The sequence below is a fragment of the Bos taurus genome, chromosome 6 (genome assembly GCF_002263795.3).
Source record: "Bos taurus isolate L1 Dominette 01449 registration number 42190680 breed Hereford chromosome 6, ARS-UCD2.0, whole genome shotgun sequence".
NCBI classification, from domain to species: Eukaryota; Metazoa; Chordata; class Mammalia; order Artiodactyla; family Bovidae; genus Bos; species Bos taurus.
The window spans coordinates 114597548-114617683 of record NC_037333.1 but is presented as its reverse complement, the minus strand read 5'-3'; the positions used below and the strand labels follow the sequence as shown (position 1 = coordinate 114617683).

Sequence of the window (20136 nt, the reverse complement as noted above, 5' to 3'; positions counted from 1 at the left end):
GCTTCCAGGATGGTTTGGGGTTCCTGCCCTCAGGGATCACAAGCACGCTGACTGAACAAGGCCACTGAGTATCACGGTGCTCAGGGTCAGGGTCACCGCTGAAGTCCAGGTGTGGGTGGGGCGAGTTCCGCTGGGGGTCTCCAGGGGAGACCTCATTTTCAGCTTCTAGAGGCACCCACAGTCTTCAGCCCTTCCCCAAGTCACCCCGACCTCGTGTCCATTGTCTGACCCTCCTGCCTCTTTCCCTAAGGACTCTGTGGTCACATGCCCCGGCCCCAGAGAATGCAGGATCTTACATCGGATCACACCTGCAAGCTCCTTTGGGCCAGGGGAGCTGACATGACAGGTTCCCTGGGGCTATGATGTGGACACTTTGGAGACCACTTCTCAGCCCATCACGGAGAAGATGGTCAGTAGAAAGAAGCAGACACAGAGCAGCCTGGAGAACGTCGCGGGAGAAGGGCAGCTTCCACAGAGGCAGGGAAAGCATAGATGAGAGCAGAGCCAGACCCCGAAAGACTTGAGAATGGTGGACCGATGTCAGGGCAGCCACGGGGGCAGCAAGAAAGGAGACGAGTATCCAAGCCTGCTGGGGGAGGGGCGGTGTGGACAGGAGGCGGGACCCGGAGCTGGGCAGTGTGGCAGGCGGGCCCCAGCCGTCCCCCCAGGCGCTGCTGCTCCGGGCTGGGGCAGCTGTGCCAGGCCCCCTGCTGTTTCCCTTGCATCTGACCCATTCCAGAACGTCCATCTTTGGTCACTGTGCCCTGGATTCACTAATCCCCGACGGGAGGGGAGGAGGATGCCCTGCAGGTCCATAGCTCACAGGAACAGCAGCCATCCACCCCCGGAACGCCGGCTCCTGGAGCTCTCGGCCCGGGCCCCACACACTCGGACAGATGGATGCTTGTCCAGCTGCAGCTGCGGCCACAGCTGTCTGCCCCGGCTCAGCCCTGGGCCCTGCAGGAGCTGGTCCCTGGCTCGCGCATGGCCCCACGTCCTTCTCCCCTCCGGGCCTCGGTTTTGGTCTCTGTGCAATGGGTTGTTCGAGCCGGGGAAGCTGTGATGCCCCTTCCACTCCAGTCCATCTAGAGATCCAGGTGTTTTGGAGGGGGTGAAAATCCCAAAGCCAGAACTGGGGGCGGGTGTTTTTGACCGTCTCAGAACCCTGTTTGTAGCTCCCAGGACACAGAGCAGGGGGGTGGAGGGCTTGCGTCAGGAGCCTGAGGGTTGCACAATGGCTCAGGCGGCAGCTGGCGGGCTCCGACAAAGTTGTTTTTCACCAGGAGCCGCTGAAACAGCTGTGGAGAGGCCAGATCTGCCTGGCTGGGGGTGGTCGGAGCTGAGTGGCAAGCGGGGATCGGAGGCCTTGACCCCACAGAGCCCGCTGCTGCAGAGCCAGCCCAGGGGCAGGTGAGCGGGCCGCCCCCAGCCTCAGGCAAGGGGTCCCTCCGCCCCAGAGGTGGTATCCATGGGCCTCCCGAAGGCTGAAGCACAAAGTCAAGGGCGCCCGCAGACAGGCAGCAAAGGGCTGAGCTGAGACCCTCGCATCCCACCTCCCATTTCACACACAGATGGCCTGAGGTCGCGGAGGCTGGGTACCCCTGTCCCCCAGGGCCTGGTGCAGGAAGTGACCAGATATGAAGTGATATTTTGAGCACTCTGGGGCCAGAGTGTGAGTAAGGAACCTCCTTTGTGATTTTTTTTTCTTTCTTTTTTTTTTTTTTTTTGACTACACACAGGGCTTGCAGACCTTAGTTCCCTGACCAGGGACTGGCCTCTTGCCCCCTAAGTGAAAGTGCCAATTCCTAACCACTGGACAGCCAGGGAAGCCCCCCTGTGCGACATTTAATTTGACACTTGCTGCAGCAAAGCGGCTTTGGGGTCAGATGGGCCTCAGCACCGCCCCTTTGGGGCCACAGTCATGACTCTCCTCCAAACATGAGGGTTTCCAGGTGGTGGTGGAAGGGAGAGGCGATGCTGATGGGCTGGTCATCATCGACACCCGCAGAGGCCATGTCAGGGAGCCTGGTGCACCCCAGCACCACACCTCAGGGGAAGATGGTTCTGGAAAATGCCCGGAGGGTGCCGGTGACCCATCCTGGGCACTTGCAAGTACTTGACGCCGCTGGACCTCTGGGCAGGTGCTGGGCACCCCGCTGTCTGTCTCTCCAAGTCTCAGGCGGGAGCGGCTGGCCAGGTCCCCCCTACACCCTCACCTCTGAGGACACCTGCAGCTGCAGGGGACAGTTCTGAGCTCAGGGCTCCCTCGGGAGCCTAGGGGTCCCCTCGGGACCCAGGAGACACTAACTCCACCCCCGGAAGGGGGGCAGGTGGGGCCACCTCTGCCACCAGCTCGCCACCTGCACAGCTCTTCAGAGGGCTCAGCCGGCGTCGTCACCCCCTGATCCCTCCAGCACAACACCCGCAGGCAGGTCTGCTTCTCTCCTTCCCTGCTCCATTCCTCGCCATACCTGCGCCGCTGCGCTAAGGACTGGATCGTGTACCCCAATTTCACAAGCGGAAGCCCTCCCTACCCTCAGCGTCACGGGAAGTGGAGGCGAGGCCTTGGGGGAGCGAGCAGGGTTAGGCAAGGTGGGTAGCTTCACAGTGGGCTTGCCGCCCATGTAGGAAGGACTCCAGTCCTCTCCTGCCAGCTCCCCACCCCGACCCCTGCCTCCTGGGCATAGAGCCATCAGCAGCCTCTGCCAGGCCAGGAAGCAGCTCTCACCAGGAACTGAACTGACCTGACCCCCTTGATCGCGGGCCCCAGAGCCCTCTCAGACGCCTGGCCCCGCTCAAGTCCAAGGCTCCGCTCTTAGTGCCCTACTTCCAGCTCATCGTCCACCCAAGCCCAGGCCCCCAGACCAGCGGCCTTGACCTGGACAGCTGCCCCAGCTCCCTGGGCTCCCTACCCCCAGGGAGGACCACGTGGCCGCTGGGCACACCGACAGGGAGCCAGAGATGGAGAACAAGGACCAAGCTCTGTGCACCGTTGTGGACGCGCAAAGCAGGGGCCCGCCTGGGGCCGGTGAGAGCAGAGACCTCAGCAAGTGGACCGACCCTGGGCATCACGACTGCTCCAGATTGGGCAGTGGGCGGGGTAGGGGCAGGGGGGGTGAGATGGCACAGGCCTGCTCTGTGAGGATGGTCTGGTCCACCCTGGGTGGGCGAGGGGCATGGGGGCTGGCTGCGAGGTGGGTGGTCCCACAGTGGGGGCTGGGCCAGGCTCCGGGGCGGTGCCCGGACAGTTTCGGAGAATGCTGGCCGCAGGGCGGGCCGTGATAGGAGTCGGCTCAGGGTGGACAGGGCAAGGGGGTGGGCTGGCCGGTGGGTGGCAGGGACCACTGCGTGGTGGGGCTGGGAGGCTCCTTGCAGGGTGGCCTCTGTGCCGGCCCCCTCCTTCCCCAGCAGGCCCTGGACGTGGCCTGGGGGTGAGGAGTGTGCTCAGTTCTGTGATCGTCTGACCCCGGGACCGCAAAACTAGGATGGCGAATGGGGTCACGGCGTCACCAGACGGTCTCGGGTTCTTTCATGGCTGTGGGTGCTGACAGCTCTTCAGTCTGATTCCCTATCCACCTCCCACCCCATTTGTCCAGCCGGCCTGTGGCCACAGTCAGCCCCACTCGGCCCTTCCAGCCCCCACCCTCCGGGCCCATCTCCCATGAGTCCCTCCAGGTACTGAGCGGGATTCCAGCCACCACCGTGGCCATCCGAGGCTAGCTCCTAGAATTAGCCCCCTTGGCAGGTCATTTAAGTTTGGACCTGTCGAATCTCAGGCTTTCAGAGTTGGGAAAGCGTGAAGTCTGTAGTTCCCCACAGCCCTGAGTGACAAGCTGGCTGTGGTCACACAGAGGCCGGCTGGGGGCAGGCCCTGCTGCTCTGAGAGGTTTGGACCAAAGGGGGCTCCATCTTTTCAGGACGGTGGTCCCGAACTCCGGGCTGGGCTCTCCGTCTCAGCCCGGATCAGCGCCCCTCAGCCTCCCGCTCACGCGACCCTGGGGGCGGGCTCTGGGCGACTTCACAGCTCTCGGTCCCTGCCGGCAGCCCCCGCTGGGGTCCTGGGCAGCTGGCTTTGCCCCGGCCTCCCCGGTTCTGCCACGAGCGCCCTTGCTGGGTGGTCTGGAGTGAAGATGACACAGGGAGACTTCACCCCACGGCCTGACCGGGCATGCACTGCACACGCGGTGGCTCACCATTGCCAGCCAGACACCTCTCCAAGCGGCCAGGAGGCCACTGCCAGGAGGTGGGTGGTCTCAGGACCCTCCTGTGTCGGGGGAGAGGCTCCTGCAATGGGGAGGGGAGGCATCTTACTGGGGACCAGGGGCCAGGAGTCAAAGTGGGGAGCCCGGGGCTGAGGGTGGGGCGGCTGGGGCATGGCGATGCTCAGGCGCTGCTCTGGGCGGCGGACCCCGCCGCTGTCTCTGTGCCTGCTGACAGACGGGTCGGCTCTGGGTCAGGAGGAGCTGTGCAGCAGCAGGCAGGGGACCCCAGATGTGCCCTGGCTGGCCCAGAACCACGTGCTTGTAAACTTTAATTTCCATACAGTAGAGAAACATACAGTACAAGCAACTCGGGGGCCGGACTGCGCTGGGGAGCTCACGGGGTCACCCGGAAACAGGCTCCCCGCCGAGAGGGGACCACCTGAGCTCCTGGGGATGCCATGAGTCCCCGCTACCCGCGGAACAGCTGGGGAGGCCAGCGGCTCAGTCCTCGCCTCCCCTTGCCCGCGGGTCCCAGCTTCCTCCGCAGTCCCCACCCCACCCCAGGGTCTTCTCCGGGAGGACAGGCCAGCCTCCCGGGAGGCAGGGGTGGGAGACACCCTCTGCTCTTTCTCTGCTTGCTTCTCCCCCACCTGGGAGGCCGGGGCTGGTCGCCAAGCCCTAGGGCTCAGCTAGGTCATCAGGGGATGCTTCACAGTGCCAGCTTCCGGCCAGACCCGCCACACCGGACTCTCAGTGGGGGCAGGTGAGCCAGGCAGACAGCCCTGGTCATTTAAGGTGATGGGAGCTGTGTTGTGGGGGGCAGAGGGACACCCCAGGGAGAGGAGGAGGCTGGGGGCCTGAGACCTGATCAGCGAGAGCTGGGGAGGTGCGGGTGGGGAAGGAACGGCAGGCGTTTACAGAGAAGTACCCTACGGACGGGTGCAAAGGCAGGAAGGTGGGAGAGAGGAGGGGCTTTGGGGGGAATACGAGAGTCTTCTAGATCTGGGAATGTGGGGGGGCCCCCCGGAACATTTGGGGGTGGCGTGGGGGGCACTGTGATGCGGCTGAGATGCGGGCCCCCGGCGAAGCCCAGCCAGCCTGTGGCTCCGGTCCTGGATGCCGGGAAGAGTCCGCTGGCTGTGCTGAGGACCGACCCGGGTCCTTCGTCCTGATCCCGCGGGGGCAGCGGCTCTGGAGGGAGCCAGCCCGCGGGCCCCGGTCCTTGGCGACGGGCGGGGTTGGGGGAGACGGCCCCACCTTCACAGGACCACCTCGGGCGCGATGCTGAAGAGCAGGTCGTCATTGCCGCGCCGCACCTCCAGCAGCAGGGGGGACTCGGTCAGCACGGCCTCCTGCAGCTCGCTCGAGTCGGCCAGGGGCCGCCCGTTGACCTTGACGATGATGTCTCCATCCTGGATGCCCCCCCTGCCAACGGGAGAGAGAGGCGGTCACAGCTCCTCTCCGAGAGGCCGGGGCCTGGGTGCCTCTAACAGCCGCAGGTTTAAGGAAAGTCATTTCAACAGGTGAGAACAGGGTCCTGACCGCCAGGCTCTCACCCCGGGCAGAGGCCACTGTCCAACCACCGGCTAACGCTTTGTCGGTTGACTTTTCTGTACAGCAGGGGGAGTGGAGTCACGTTCTGGCTGCGGCCTCCCCACCTGGGCCAAGGATGCGGTTCCGTGAGCCTCGGTTCCCGCCACTGCAGCCCTGGGTGGGGACGCTCTCGGCAAATCACAGCGAGGTCCAGGGTATTGATTCCACCACTGCGGCAGTTACTAAGACTTCCAGTCAGGGCTGGAACGAGCGAGGCCAGCCCCCTTCTGCACCTGACTTGCCGTGACCTTCCCCTCCATCCAGAGGGCAGGCAGAGTGGCACCGAGGTCAGGTTCGCGGGTGACAGGACCCAGATCCACACGGGCTAGCTGCATGACCTCAGAGGACTGACTGCGTCAAGGCTCAGTCTTCCCATCTGAGCAATAGGATGAGAGCCCACACCTCGCAGGCTGCAGTGAGGAGCCCCTGAGGGGACGCAGCTGGAACGCCCAGCTCACGACCCAGCCTGGGTCAGCCGCAGCCACCGTCTCCACCAAGCTCCCCTGTCCAGGGCACCCTGCGTGTGGCCACTCTCTCTGACGCCTGCCTGCTGCCCCAGCACCCCCAAATAGAGAGCCTGAGTTGGGGGTGATTACTCTTTGGCATCACAGATCTGTATCTCGACAATTTTTACTGCACGGCGGCTGTGGGCTGAGCACGCGTGCTGTGTTCAGGGCAGGAAGACTCCAGGGATCTGCATCTTCCAGCCCAGCACACAAAACAGAGAAAACAGGTCCTGTTGGGTTGAAGGGGCTGGGATACCCTCCTGCCTGGCTCCACTCACCACCCCCAGAGCGGCCCCAGACCCTACATGGGCCACTTCTTGCTCCTGAAGCTACACTTTAGAAGCAGGATCCAAAGGAGCCCACCCACTGCACAGAGGGACGCCAGGGAGGAGGCAGGGCGGGCGCTTGTTCAGCGCCGATCCAGGGCACAGGATCACGTGTGCCATCACCCACCGCACGGCCTGCTTCAGCCCACCACGCTGCAACACTCGACCTTTCCCTCGTCCTCAGGTTCCGAGAAGGCAAGGCTTTGTCCCCTAACTGATCTTGACAGTGTCCCGTGGGGGAGGAAGAGTAGGCAGAATCATACCCATTTTGCTGATGAGGAAACTGGCCAGGAAAGACCCAGGCTGACCCGCAAGGCTGGTGAGAGTCAGGCTGGCATGCAGTTCTCAGCTTGGGGGGTGAGGACCTCCACTACGCTGTCTCTCCAGACCCAAAGGGAAGGACATTCTGGGCCAAGGAGGGGACGGCCTTCGGCCTCCAGCCTGAGCCCAGCTTAGAGGACTGGCCAGGATCCCGCCTGCCATTTTCACGTTACACCACGTTGCCAGGAAGCTCAAGGTCATGCAAGGTCAGTGAAGTCCGGCCCAGGCCCCGAGCCCGCCCGCCCAACCTCCTTGCTTCCTCCGGTGGAGCCTACCTCTGAGAAGGTGAATTCGGAACAACTTCTTGCACATAAATCCCACTGCTGACTGCTGGGAAGTCTGGGTTACTGGCCTTTAGCTCCTCCACCAAACTGAAAAGACAGTTCCACCGTTAAGGCACTTCTTCTGGGCCTCTAAGCTCACTCAGTACAAAGCTGCCCCCTCGTCCCCTCCTCCACCCAGGACGAGGAGTCTCCTCTGTGCCCCCACGCTGCAGGGACCTGCCACTGACCACTCTGGGTTGTCACTGGTTCTTGTCTGTGACCCCCACTCAGCTCGGGCTCCTCGAAAGAAATCTCAGTGAGGGTGGATGATTCGAAGTGTGGAGAGGGGAGAGTGACGGACAGACAGGAGGATGAGCGGGAGGAGGGGTAAGGAGGGAAAGAAAGAAGAGGGATGGGAGATCAGATGGCGGGACAGAGGGAAGGAAAGAGTGACGGATAGACGGGCAGACAGAAGGAGGATGAACAGACAACAGGTGAACGTGGAGAGACAGAAGGCTGGAAGGATGGTGTAACGGATGGCTAGATGGAAGGCCGGGTGGATGGATGGCTGGACGGAAGATAAAAATGACACCTTTAGATGGTAAATTGACACACTGGTCTTGATTCCAAATTGCTTTCAGGTTTACTCCCCAGAGGAACCGCTGCCGACACAGGAAGGAATGTCATCTTAGGGACTGTGTGGGTGGGAGGGTCCCTCAGATGAGCTGAGTTAGCCCCAGAGCTCCCCAGCGCAGTGACCTCTTCCTTCTCCAAACCCCTGGACTTTGCATTTTCTTCCCTTCGGCCTCCCTTCCTTCTTCCCTGTCCCTCCTCTTCCCCAGCCCCTCCCCTATTTCATGCACTCAGAATTTGCAGACACCTGCTCTGTTATAGTCCCGGCCCTGGGGGTGAGCAGGACACAGCCCTTGCTCACAAAGAGCTCGTGGCCAAGGTTGGGAGTGGGCAGCTCTCACATCGGGGGACCCAGTGCAAGCTGGGGAGGGAAGCGCAGCTGTGCAATTGAAGAGGAGACATCTCCTCCCCTTGAAGTGGCCTCCAGGCAGGGAGAATGGTGTCCCCTTCCCAGAATTCAAGTCTGCTCAGGCCTCAGAACGTGACCTTGTTTAGACATAGCGACTTGGCTGATTCGCCTGGTTAAGAATCTCGAGATGAGAGCAGCCTGACTTAGGGTGGTCCCGAAATCCAATGGCTGGTGTTTTTATCAGAGAAAGAAGAGGGAGAAGGCAGCAGGGGCCACCCTCCTTGGACCAGCCCAGCTCCTGTGTGATCAGGCGCTCAGAGTCACCTCTCCCCACGTGGCTGCTCTTGAGAGTCTGGGAGATATCCTGGCTCTAATCTGGGGGCTACGTGCCCACCATGCAATGAGAAAGGCAGAGCTTGTAGCGATGCAAATACAACCCAAAAAACACCCAGAACCACTAGAAGCTGGGAGACACAAGGAAGGACTCTTCCCTGAAGCATCCATGGAGTTCAGCCCTGTTGATCCCTTGAGTTTGGACTGAGGGCTTCCAGAACTATTGACAGAAAGGATTTCTGTTGTTTTAAGCCACTAACTTGGGGTGATTTGTTATGGTAGCCCCAGGAAAACTAATCTGGGAGGCTTCCTGGAGGAGGAGCACCTGAACGGAGTCCTTTGGATCAGGCTGAGGGGGAAAGGTGTTCCAGGCTGCGGGACTGACCTGAGCAAAGGCTCAGAAGCCTGATGCGTCTGGTCCATGGGAGCACCTGCCGGTGGCCAGGCCCACTGGGGCCAGGGCCCGGGAGGAGTGTGGGGGTGAGGGGCGGCGGGCGCCAGCATCCTTCGGACACTCACCTTGGCGTGATGGTCCTCATCCGGATGCCGATGAAGCGCTTCTTCCAGTCTAGAAACAGAGCATGTCGGGACTTGGTTACAGCTGCCATGGAGGCCTCAGTACTCCCCGACGGGCCTGGGCAGGGAGCAGAGGCAGCAGGAGCTGCGCCCCTAGGGCCAGCCCAGCCCCTGTGTCCTCAGGAGCCCAGAGGCACCGCTCCCCACGTGGCTACTCCTGAGGGCCTGGGAGAGGCCGTGGTTCTGATCTGGGGGCTTCGGGCCCTCCCTCATCGTTGGGCACCATTCACCCACATCAGCTCTGACATCTGCTCTCTTGCTGGGCCCCCTACCCGACCCCAGTGGACAGTGGACCCACCTGCCCCAGCCTCCATCCCACAGGCTCCCCAAGTCGCCTTGCCGTGATCTGAACTGGTCACCTTCTCCTGCCTTCTCCAAAAACCAGATATTAATTGATAACACCCAGTGAGCTCTAACGACGTGGCAGGCCCCTGGCTGGAGCAATACAAACATAGATGGCTAAGGTGGTAGCTCTGTGCCCCCAGCTTCTCCAGCCTGTGACTTAGCAGGTGTCTTAGACTCCACAACAACCTTCACATAGTCTAACCCTAAACATGGTGAAGGACAGGGCAGGCTGGTGTGCTGCATTCCGTGGGGTCACAAAGAGCCGGGCACGACTGAGCGACTGAACAACAGCAACAAACACTAAAGCAGTCTCAGCACATTTTTAAATGTCGTATCACAAAACTGTGCTCCCTGGCCACAGTGGAATTAAACCACAAGGTCTCTACACGATTCACAATAACTTAGAAAGTAAATATACATACTGCTAAATAACCCAACTTTAAGGAATAGATCAAAAGAGAAATTAGAAGGCATTTTAAATTGAAAAAACAAAACCAGATACAACATGCCAAACTTCGTGGGGTGGAGGCAAAGCTGTACCTAGAGGGAAATTAATAGCACTACAAGTACCAATATCAGAAAAAAAGAGAGATATCCAATCAGTGACTTCAGCCTTCTCCTTAAAACTAGAAAAAGAAGATCAAATGAAATCTAATATAGGCAGAAGAAAAGAAATAATAAAGAATAGAAATCAAAGAAATAGAAAGTGGAAAACGTGGAGAAAATAAATGAAAACCAAAAGTTGATTTTTCGTAATCAACAAAATTGATACGTTTTTAGCCAGACTAATTAGGGGGAAAAAAGACACAATGATCAGTATCAAGAATGGGAGAGGTGACATCACTACAGATTCGATAGGTATTAAGAAGATAAGAGACTAATATGAACAACTAGGGCTCAATAAACTTGACCACAGAGGTAAACGGAACCAATTTCTTGAAAATTTCAGACTACGAAAGTTCACTCAGGAAGCAACGATAACCTCCATAGCCCTATATGGGCTTCCCTAGTCACTCAGACAGTAAAGAATCTGTCTGTGATGCAGGAGACCTGGATTCCATCCCTGGGTCAGGAAGGTCCCCTGGAGAAGGGAACAGCAACCCACTGCAGTATTCTTGCCTGGAGAATGCCATGGACAGGGGAGCCTGGTGGGCTACAGGCCACGGGACTGCAAAGAGTCAGATAAGACTGAGGGACTAACACTTTTTATAGCCCCACATCTATTACAGAAATTGAAATAGTTAAAAATCTTGCCACAAAGTAACTTCAAGCCCAGACGGTCTTATAGGAGAAGTCTAACGGATGCCTAAGGAAGATACCATATCAGTTCTACACAAACGGTTCTAGAAAACTGAAAATGAGTGGCTATTTCTGTGATACTGTGACCAATAATAAGAAATGTATACATATTTTGGTCTTCATCCAGGGTTCCTAACACATAGCTCCTGAAACTTTTGTACTTCCCTAAAGTGATCAGATTTCTAAGGGACATTTTTTTCTCACAGCTCCTGAAATAGTTCCAGACCTCTAAAGGTGAAATTGTTATTGTTGTTCAGTCACTCAGTCGTGTCCGACTCTTTGCAATCCCATGGACTGCAGCACGCCAGGCTTCCCTGTCCTTCACCATCTCCTGTTCATTGAGTCAATGATGCCATCCAACCATCTCATCCTCTGTCGTCCCCTTCTCCTCCTGTTCTCAATCTTTCCTAACATCAGGGTCTTTTCCAATGTGACAATTTTCTTTGCATCAGGTGGCCAAAATACTGGAGCTTCAGCTTCAGCATCAGTCCTTCCAATGAATATTCCATTGTTGATTTCCTTTAGGATGGACTGGTTTGATCTCTTTGCTGTCCACAGACTCTCAAGGGTCTTCTCTAGCACCACAGTTTGAAAGCATCAATTCTTTGGTACTCAGCCTTCTTCTTCCTTTTTTTTTTTTTTTTTTCTGTTTTTTGGCGCTCAGCCTTCCTTATGGTCTAACTCTCACTTGGCTTTTCGTTATTCACAAGTCCCTTTCAATCACATTTGACTTGATGTTAATGAGGTAAGTTTTGGAAAGCCCTTAAGGGTGTCAGTTGGTTGCAAGGGGAACCGACCACGTAATTGGAAGATTGGAACGTTTCTCCTCAGCCTTCTCTGCCGTGCTTCAGGGAGAGGAGATGAACTAGAGGTTGAATCAATTGCCAGTGGCTAATAACTTATTCAGAGGCTTCCCTTGTGGCTCAGATGGTACAGTCCGTCTGCAATGCAGGAGACCCAGCTTCAATCCCTGGGTCGGGGAGATCCCCTGGAGGAGGGCATGGCAATCCACTCTGGTATTCTTGCCTGGAGAACCTCATGGACAGAGAAGCTACGGTCGACAGTAGATGGGCTCCAGTCCATGGGGTCGCACAGAGTCGAACACGACTGAGTGACTAACACACACACAGCAGCCTAGTCAACCATGCCCATGTCGTGCAGCCGCCACAAAATCCCAGAAAGATGCGTTTGAAGAGCTTCTGGGTTGGCGATTGTGTGGAGGTGCACCCAGAGACCATGGGCTCCGCATCCTTCCCCCACACCTTGCCTTACAAATCTCTTCATCAGGCTGTTCCTGAGACATATGCTTTACAATAAACTGGTTATCTGTTGAGAAAACAGTCTTCCTGCTCTAGCAAACGATCCAACCCAAGAAAGGGGTCATGGGCAATTCTGATTTATAGTCAGTGTGCAATTGGCATCTGAAGGCAGGGCTGGGGCAGTCATAGGACTGAGCCCTTAACTTGTGGGGTCTGATGCTATCTCCAGGTAGACAGTGTCAGAATTGAGTTAAATTGTAAGACACTCAGCTTGGCAGGGAGAAACCCCACGTATTGCTGACCAGATGTGTCAGAAGTAAAATAGCACTGCAGTAGAAAACGGAGAGTAGAAGAGACAGACGGGGGAATGTTTTTCCTAAGCCACTTCTCAACTCATTATCCCAACACCAAACCAGAAAGAGAACTAGACCCACATTCCTCATGAAGATAGACGTGGAAAGTCTTGAAATGCTTTCAGCAAATCAAGCGTAGCAATATATAAAGCAGGATAATACATCACGACTAAGTGAGCTTTATTCCAGGAATGCAAGGATAGTTTAATATTATAAAACCAACCAAAGAAATTTACCATATCAAAAGATGAAGAAGGAAAACCACCATCTCAAAAACTAGATAGATAAAAAGATGCAGGGAGGGTGGATGCATGAATGAACAGAGGGAGGGATGGGAGGAAGGAAAGCAAGAAAAAGAAGGTAGAAAGGAAGGATAGGTGGATGAAGCGATGAGTGGATGGATGGATGAGTTGGTGCGTGGGTGGGACGGTGGGTGGGAGGATGGATGGGTGGGTTGGTGAGTAGGTGGATGGGCTGGTGGGTGGGAGGGCAGATGGGTTAATGGGATAGAAGGAAGTTCTATCTGGGTCTGGCAACTATGGAGTGGCTCAGACGAGTGAAACCTAGGGGCCACCACCTTAGGAGGTGGGAGGTGAGGTGGACGATCCCCAGCCAGAGGGGACCATCTAGAGGGGTGGGGGTGGTCATCGTCATGAGGTGAGGAGAGGATGGGAGAGAGGCTGAGGTATCCCCGGTTGGGGGTCTTGAGACATCAGGGTGGGCTGGGCAGTGGGTGCCATCACAGAGCATGGCGGGATCGCCTGGCCCTGCTGGAGGCTTTGAGCTCAGCCCTGGGGCAGCGTCCCTGACCCCACGTGGGGGCTCCGTACCTTTGCCAGTCTTGTCCTGGAACTCTGAGAGGAAGCGCGTGATGCGGTCTGAGGGGATGGCAAAGGAGATGCCGGCCGCGACCTTGAGTGTGTTGATGCCAATGACCTCACCGTCCTGGGCGGGAGATCAGAGCGGGCAGTCACTCCGAGAGCCCAAGTGGCCACTGCCCTCAGTGGCAGAGCAGCGTGTCCGTGCGACTCGGCTCCCAGACCAGGGGCCCTGGCCGTCAGCCCCTCCCTGAGAAGCTCCCTAAAGGTGCTCCAGGGTCCAGGTCTGAGTCAGGGACCCCCACCTCTCCCGCCGTTTGCCTCCACAGCTGACCCCTAGCTGCATCACTGCAGAGTGTTGACCTGGGAAGCTACAGTCTGCCCCCGAGAAGCTGTGTCTACTGCCCGAGGACGCCCCCAGCCAGCCTTCTGAGGGGCTGGAGCCAAGAGGGATGTGGTGAGGACTGGGGGACCCTCTATCCCCTCTTTCGAGAAGCAGGGTGGGGGAACATGGGGTCAGGGCAGCCCCCAGCATCCTCCACTATCTGTCCCTTTCGAGCTGGGCTCCCTCCCTGTCCTGCCCTCCCCCGCCAGGAGGCGGGTGCTGCTTGGCCTGATCTGCCACCTGAGACCCCACTCCTGGACACAGCTCCTCCCAGGGGTGCCCGGCAGACACCCCTGCCCCAGCGCTCCTGTGGGACCCCGCCTGCGTCTATCCTTACACGGCCCAGACACCAGCCCCAGAGGTGCGTGGCAAGCCCAGCTCCTCTCCCGTCAACATGATGTGGGGACCGGCCCCTGACCTGTGTCCCCTGCCCCAGGCCCACCACAGGCACCGGGTCCTGCTGCTCTGAGACCTCCCTCGCTCCTCCGACAGCATCAGCTCCCCTGGGGGCAGCACATGCTTGGGGTTGCATCCTCCTCCGGAGCCCCCAGACCATTGGGTGTGAAGGCACGAGGGCCGTGTTCTGGGCCCCAAGTCCCCCTCGAGGCTGTGCCGCCCATCCCAGTGTGAACAGGGCCCCAGAAAACCCCAGGCTCCTGCCCCAGGGGACACTCACCAGGTTCACCAGCGGTCCCCCGGAGTTCCCGTACTGTAGGGAGGAAATGCACGTCAGCCAGGCCCCGCACCTCCCCTCCTGGAGGGCTTCTGAAGCTTTTTCTTTAGAAACTACCACCCAACGGGCCCAGAAACATGTAATTGAATTTCCTCCCCCAACAGGGTTGAATGGAGAAGGAAATGGCAACCCACTCCATTATTCTTGCCTGGAAAATTCCATGGATAGAGGAGCCTGGCAGGCTACAGTCCATGGGGTCGCAAAGAGTCAGACACGACTGAAGCAACTGAGCACAACAGGCTTAACAGGCCTCAGCGCCCATTCCACAGATAAGAAGGCTGAGGCCCGCAGTGGCCAAGTGCACGGTCGTCTCTGATCATCGGGGTCTGAGCTGGCCGCACTGTCCGCCCAGACCTCATGGGCTCCCTCCAGCCTCTCATCCATGTCTCCACCCTCCCCGGTGGATGCAGGACAGGGCGCCGTTTCTCATCCCACTGGCATCGAGAAGTCTTTCAAAGACCAACACTTCCCAGAAGAGGGTTTGCTGCTGCTAAGTTGCTTCAGTCGTGTCTGACTCTGTGTGACCCCATAGACAGCAGCCCACCAGGCTCCCCTATCCCTGGGATTCTCCAGGCAAGAACACTGGAGTGGGTCGCCATTTCCTTCCCCAATGCATGAAAACTGAAAAATGAAAGTGAAGTCGCTCAGTCATGTCCAACTCCTAGAGACCCCATGGACTGCAGCCTACCAGGCTCCCTGTCCATGGGATTTTCCAGGCAAGAGTACTGGAGTGGGGTGCCATTGCCTTCTCCGAACCATGGTAAAGCAGAGAGGTGGCAGGCGCTGGGTGTCTGGACAAACGGCTTTGTGAATGTAAGACGTGGCATCCAATAGGATAATAATAGTAGCAGCAATAATAATGGTAATGATGTTGTCGGGTGTGTGATTTAGGCAAAAATATTTCTGAGGTCTTGGCTGCATCTCTACGACTCTGAAGGACTGTCCCGGATCAGGGCTGCGGCCTCTGAGACTTAGAGGGCCAGCCTGGTGCCCACGGGCAGAAGTCCCGGGAGTCAGAGCTGCACTTAATGTAAAGAAAGAACTTTCCACCAGTGGACATATTGGAGAGATAGAAGGGCTCTGGAGGGCGGGGCTATGGGGGGCGGGGCTCCGGGGCGGGGCTCTGGGGGCGGGGCTCCGGGGCGGGGCTCCGGGGCGGGGCTCCGAGGACCGGCCTTGAGGCCGCTGTGCACACTCACATTGATGATGGCGTCTGTCTGAATGTAGTCCATGTCAGAGTCCCGGAGGCCCAGCTCCCGGCCATCCCGTTGGGCTGTGCTGACGATGCCGGTGGTCACCGTGTTCTGCAGGGCGAAGGGGCTGCCGATGGCCACCACAAACTCGCCGGGCCGCAGGTCTGCCGAGTGGCCCAGCAGCAGCGCAGGGAGCTTTTTCTGGGGGTGGGGGGAGGTGGGGAGGACACGGGAAGGGAAGCTCAGTGGTGGGCCTTTGGTGGGACCAGAGCCAAATTATGGCCAGGCCCCCGGCAGGGTGGTCCCCGGAGCAGTTGGACAGAGCCATCAGGGTGCAGGCCAAAGCAAGGCTGGCTGACCCTTGGGGGCCACCAGACCCAGGGCTGGCATTTGCAGAGCAGGGGCTCAGCCCACCAGCGACCACAGGTCTCCCCAAGGCAAGCCACAAGGTCCACATCAGGGAGGACACAGAGAGGTCTGGCTGGGCACAGCCTGGAGGCACAGCCGCGCCCAGATCCCAGGGGCCTCTGCTGACTCTGGAGGTCAGAGGCCAGGACTCTGAGCCACAGACCCTCAGGACTGTGGGCTCCATCCGTCCAGCCTCTCCTCCCATGTCAGGAGCGTCCCCTACGTACTGTCTGCCTCTAAGTCAAGTAAGAAGTTTTCTGTTTTTCACAGCAGCTCTTGATAAAGCAGGAAAAATGCTGTACACAGAAGTGAGGGTTAAGGAGGCGTTGAGCAGCTGTGCCCACGTGGGAGGCATGGAGCCTCAACGTGCCACGTTCTGTGCTGCTGGGCAGTGAAGCCTCAGCAAGAGGCACACGGGGTCCCAGGTGAGGACCCAGGGAGCGGCATCTGGGACGAGGACCCAGAGGGGATAACGCAGGTCAGCAGCTTTCCCCAAAGCCCAGTTTAACGCAGGGCTGGGGGCTGGAAGTCAGACCTGCGGTCATGAGAACCCCTGCAGGCACTGGGAGCATCTGAGCACCAGGACATCTGGTCTTACTGACCCTGCCAGCATCTTTGGTGGCTGCTAGGATGCACCCCTCCACTCCCCAGGGGGAGATTCCAGTGCCTGGAAGGGGAGAGACCAAGCGGCCACCCACCCAGGGCTCCGAACGGCTCTGCCTCTCCCCACGGGGGTCCTCGAGCAGGGGGCGCATACTATGGCCCTTGGCCAAATCCAGCAGCCTCTTCTGTAAACACATCTTTCCCTGGACCGCAGCCCAGCCATCTGTCTGGCCTGTGGCTGCCTTCCCAGGACGGTTCAGAGTGGAGAGGTTGCGACAGAGACCACAGGGCCCGTGAAGCCTATATCGTTCACTGTCCGCACTTCACAGAAAACGTCTGCCAACCTCTGACCTTGAGTACGGCCCTCCCGTCACCCCCAGGTTCCCCGTCTCCAACATAGAGGTGGTGCCCCGGGCTCAGGGACGACTGTGACAGGGCTCCGAAAGTGGGCAAGGGTCTGTCTCCCTTAGGATAATTTCATGGAGTCACTGAATTCCCTCTCACGTGACCAGGTGAGAGGAGGCCTCCTTGCAAGACATCGATCATCTCAAGTCCTGGCAACTTTTATTCAGAAAGAGCAGAAGCTGGGTGCAAGCTCAACCAAGCTGGACTCACCAGCCCACATGGACCCGCCCCCAACCCCTGCCCATCCGCATGGACTGCATGGCGTGGGCAGGGCACAGGTCACCCCAGGTGAGCCCACAGCACCCCATGGAGCCGGGACCACGAAGCTGAACAGCAAGAAACATGCAGGAGGGAGTCATCCCTTCTGTGACCCCCAGGGGGACAGTGGCATCTCCAGGAATAGGCCCAGGAGGGACAATGGAAGGGTCCCCGGCCCTGGAGACTCGCCACCCTCCGTGTGGGAGCTGCACATTTCCTGGACAGCAGCCGGGCCGCTTAGGGCCCTGCAGGGCGGTGTCCAGACATTGGGGTTCTAGTCTCACTAGACCCAAGACTAGGACACGTTGCCAGTCCCCAGGGGCCTCGGTTCCTCTGCCTGTCTGACGGGAAAGTGGCGCTGAAGGTCTCTGAGCCCCAGGGTCCAGGAAAGGCTCCCCACCCCCCACCCACTCACCTTGGGGTGGATCTTGATGGTGGCGATGTCCGACTTCTTGTCGATGTCCTTGATGGTGGCCTCGTAGGTGTCACCATTCTGCAGCTGCACTTTGAGCTGCTGCCGGCCCGAGACGGTGTTGGTGCTGGACACCACATGTGCGTTGGTGACAATCAGGCCCGCCTCCGACATGATGAAGCCTGAGCCGCTGGACAGGGGCACGTTGCGGCCAAACAGAGGGTGTCTGTGGGGGAGGCAGGTGGGTGCGCTGGGTCAGGACTGCGGGTAGGGGCGGCCACAGCCAGGGTCTGGGGGAGACGAGCATCCACCAGGCCTTAGGATTGAATCCTGGCTCTGCCACCTCCTGGCTGTGGCCTTGGCCAGTCGTTAAGTCTGGACCCATTTCACAGCCACAGAGGGGGACGATGGCCTGTGACTTGCCATTTGCGAGGACGAGACGCAAGGCCTGTGAATGTCAGCACCGTGACGACGCAGCAGGCACTTCCTGCCCTGGAGCCAGACAGACCAGGATTGTAACCTTGAGTCCGGTCCCCACTTACACCTGCCTGACTGTGGACAGCCAGGAGGGTGACCCCTCTGGGCCTCAGTCTCCCACTCTGGGAAATGGGCCGATACCACCTGCTCCAGCAAGCAGGGTGCCCGTCTGCAGGCAGTCGGTCAACAAGCCATAGGGAAGACAGGAGGCTGTGCACACAGCTCCATGGGACTCAGCAGGTCCCCGGGGAACGTCAGCGTCCCAGATCTCCAGCTGCACAGAGACAGGGTCGCAAACACTGAGGGGCCCATGCTCCCACCTCCCTCCGGTGCCTTGGCTGCCTGCCCCGAAGCCCTGGGAAGGCTCAGGGCCTTCCCCGGGGAGGGTCGCCTCTGTCTCTGGGGCCGCAGTGCAGGGCCTGGACGGGGCAGGTCAAGCATGCCCGAGGCTGCTGGAGAGACACCAGCCATAAAGGGTCTAACTCTGTGTGTGTGTGTGTGTGTGTGTGTGTGTGAGGGGGCGGGGATGGGGAAGGGCGGGGAGGAAGAGCGGAGCAGATCTCTGGGAAGCACAGAAACGCCACCTCCCCAGCAGGTCAGGAACAACCAAGGTCACCGAGAGCGCCCACGGAGCCAGGGACCGCGTCCCACCGTGCTCACGGCCGCCCTACAGGAGACAGAGGCCCCCCAGTTCACAGGTGGGCAGACAAGGCCTGAAGCCGCCCGGGTCAGTGGAGGTGGCGTCAGCCCATTTCCTGGATGAGGAGACTGAGGCTCAGAGGGGTCAGCCTCCTGTCCGCAGTCAGTCCATAGGTGGGGACCCAAGCCCGGGGACATGAACCAGCCGCCCGGGTCAGGCAGGGGAAGGGCAGAGCCAGGTTTTGACCTGGGCAGCCTGGTCACTCAGCCCCTCCACGCGATGACCAGAGCATCTGTCCGCTCAGGCCTGAGACCAGCTCCTGCCTCCACCCGGTTCCGTGCGGTTCCCTGAGCAGACCCGAGCCCTGCGGGGCCTGCTGGGTGCAGGACTCGCCTCAGGTCTGAGGAAGAGCCCCAGGCAGTCCAGGGCCTCCCCCCGCGCACTCCGGGGTCACAGCCGGAGGTGCCTGTGCTGGGATGGCGCCCACCTCAGCCTCACCCCACCCCCACCCCGGGATGTCAGCTTCCAGGGAAGGCTGGACCCAGCGTTGCTGCCTCCCGCTGTGGTCAGCAACTAGCTGGTTCAGGGGCTGGTGTCTGGAAGGACGCTGCCCCCCCAACAAGCCACCTGCAAGGCCAAGGGCGGGCCATTCACACATTGGGCTGCCGTTTCCTTAAAGACACATTTCAGGGTCTGGGGCCCGTGGCAAAGGCAGTGAGGGGGTCAGCGTGTTGCAGGGGGATGGGCTTGGCTCTAAGACGCCAGAGCCCCGGGGGGCATCCCTGAGCCTGCGGCAGCGGCCCAGGCCTCTGTTTCCACATCCAGAAAATGGGGACATGGGAGCCTGCCTTCCCAACCTGTGGGAGGGCCTCAGAGTGCGGTGCACGCCCTGTCGGTCAGCGCTGAGGGGCGGGCGGCTGGGCCTGGCTGTCTCCTCCGGGAGGCGGCACCAGGCTGGGGCGATGGGAGAAGCTCAGAAGAGCAGAAAGGGCAGCCTGTGGCGCGACAGGCACAGAGCGGGTTCCGAGGACCATGCTGAGCTCGCTCCAGGCGTCCGCTTGTCCTCTGGAGCACCGCTGGTGCTGAGCACCACCCCAGGCCTCCAGAGGTTGGGAGCGGGATGCCGGGAGACAGGGGCTCCCACTGGTCAAGCCCCACAGCCAGTGGGCAGGGGCCAAGTCCCATGCTGGGGCTAGGAGTCAGCGTGGGAGCGATTCTGCCCACTCCCGGCCCCTTTCCCAGGATGTGGTGGGGGGTGGGCTGCCTCGTCCCTATGCCTTGGTGGGGCTTGATGCTGGCAGCCCCCACCGCTCGAGGAAAGCTTTGTGAAGTCAAGTGAGGCCCTGGGGTTGTGGCCGAGGTCTTGGTGATGGTCCCCTCGGGCAGCGTGGCATGCAAGGAGCTGGCTCCCTCCGACTCCAACAGGATGGAAGTGGGGGGGTCTGA

The 20136-nt window shown here is 59.4% G+C and overlaps 1 protein-coding gene across 1 annotated transcript in view; it reads right to left on the bottom strand.

The window, feature by feature from the left end:
- Nucleotides 1-4514: 4514 nt before the first annotated feature.
- HTRA3 (HtrA serine peptidase 3) overlaps nucleotides 4515-20136 on the bottom strand; it is a 29558-nt gene continuing 13936 nt past the window's right edge. Inside the window, exons 3-9 of the mRNA XM_024993710.2 lie at nucleotides 17577-17799; nucleotides 15494-15688; nucleotides 14238-14270; nucleotides 13189-13303; nucleotides 9046-9094; nucleotides 7224-7319; nucleotides 4515-5627 (exon numbers count right to left, since the gene is read on the bottom strand). Of these exons, the coding sequence (XP_024849478.1) occupies nucleotides 5462-5627; nucleotides 7224-7319; nucleotides 9046-9094; nucleotides 13189-13303; nucleotides 14238-14270; nucleotides 15494-15688; nucleotides 17577-17799 (877 nt within the window). The 3' untranslated portion in view covers nucleotides 4515-5461. The remainder of the gene's footprint in view (nucleotides 5628-7223; nucleotides 7320-9045; nucleotides 9095-13188; nucleotides 13304-14237; nucleotides 14271-15493; nucleotides 15689-17576; nucleotides 17800-20136) is intronic.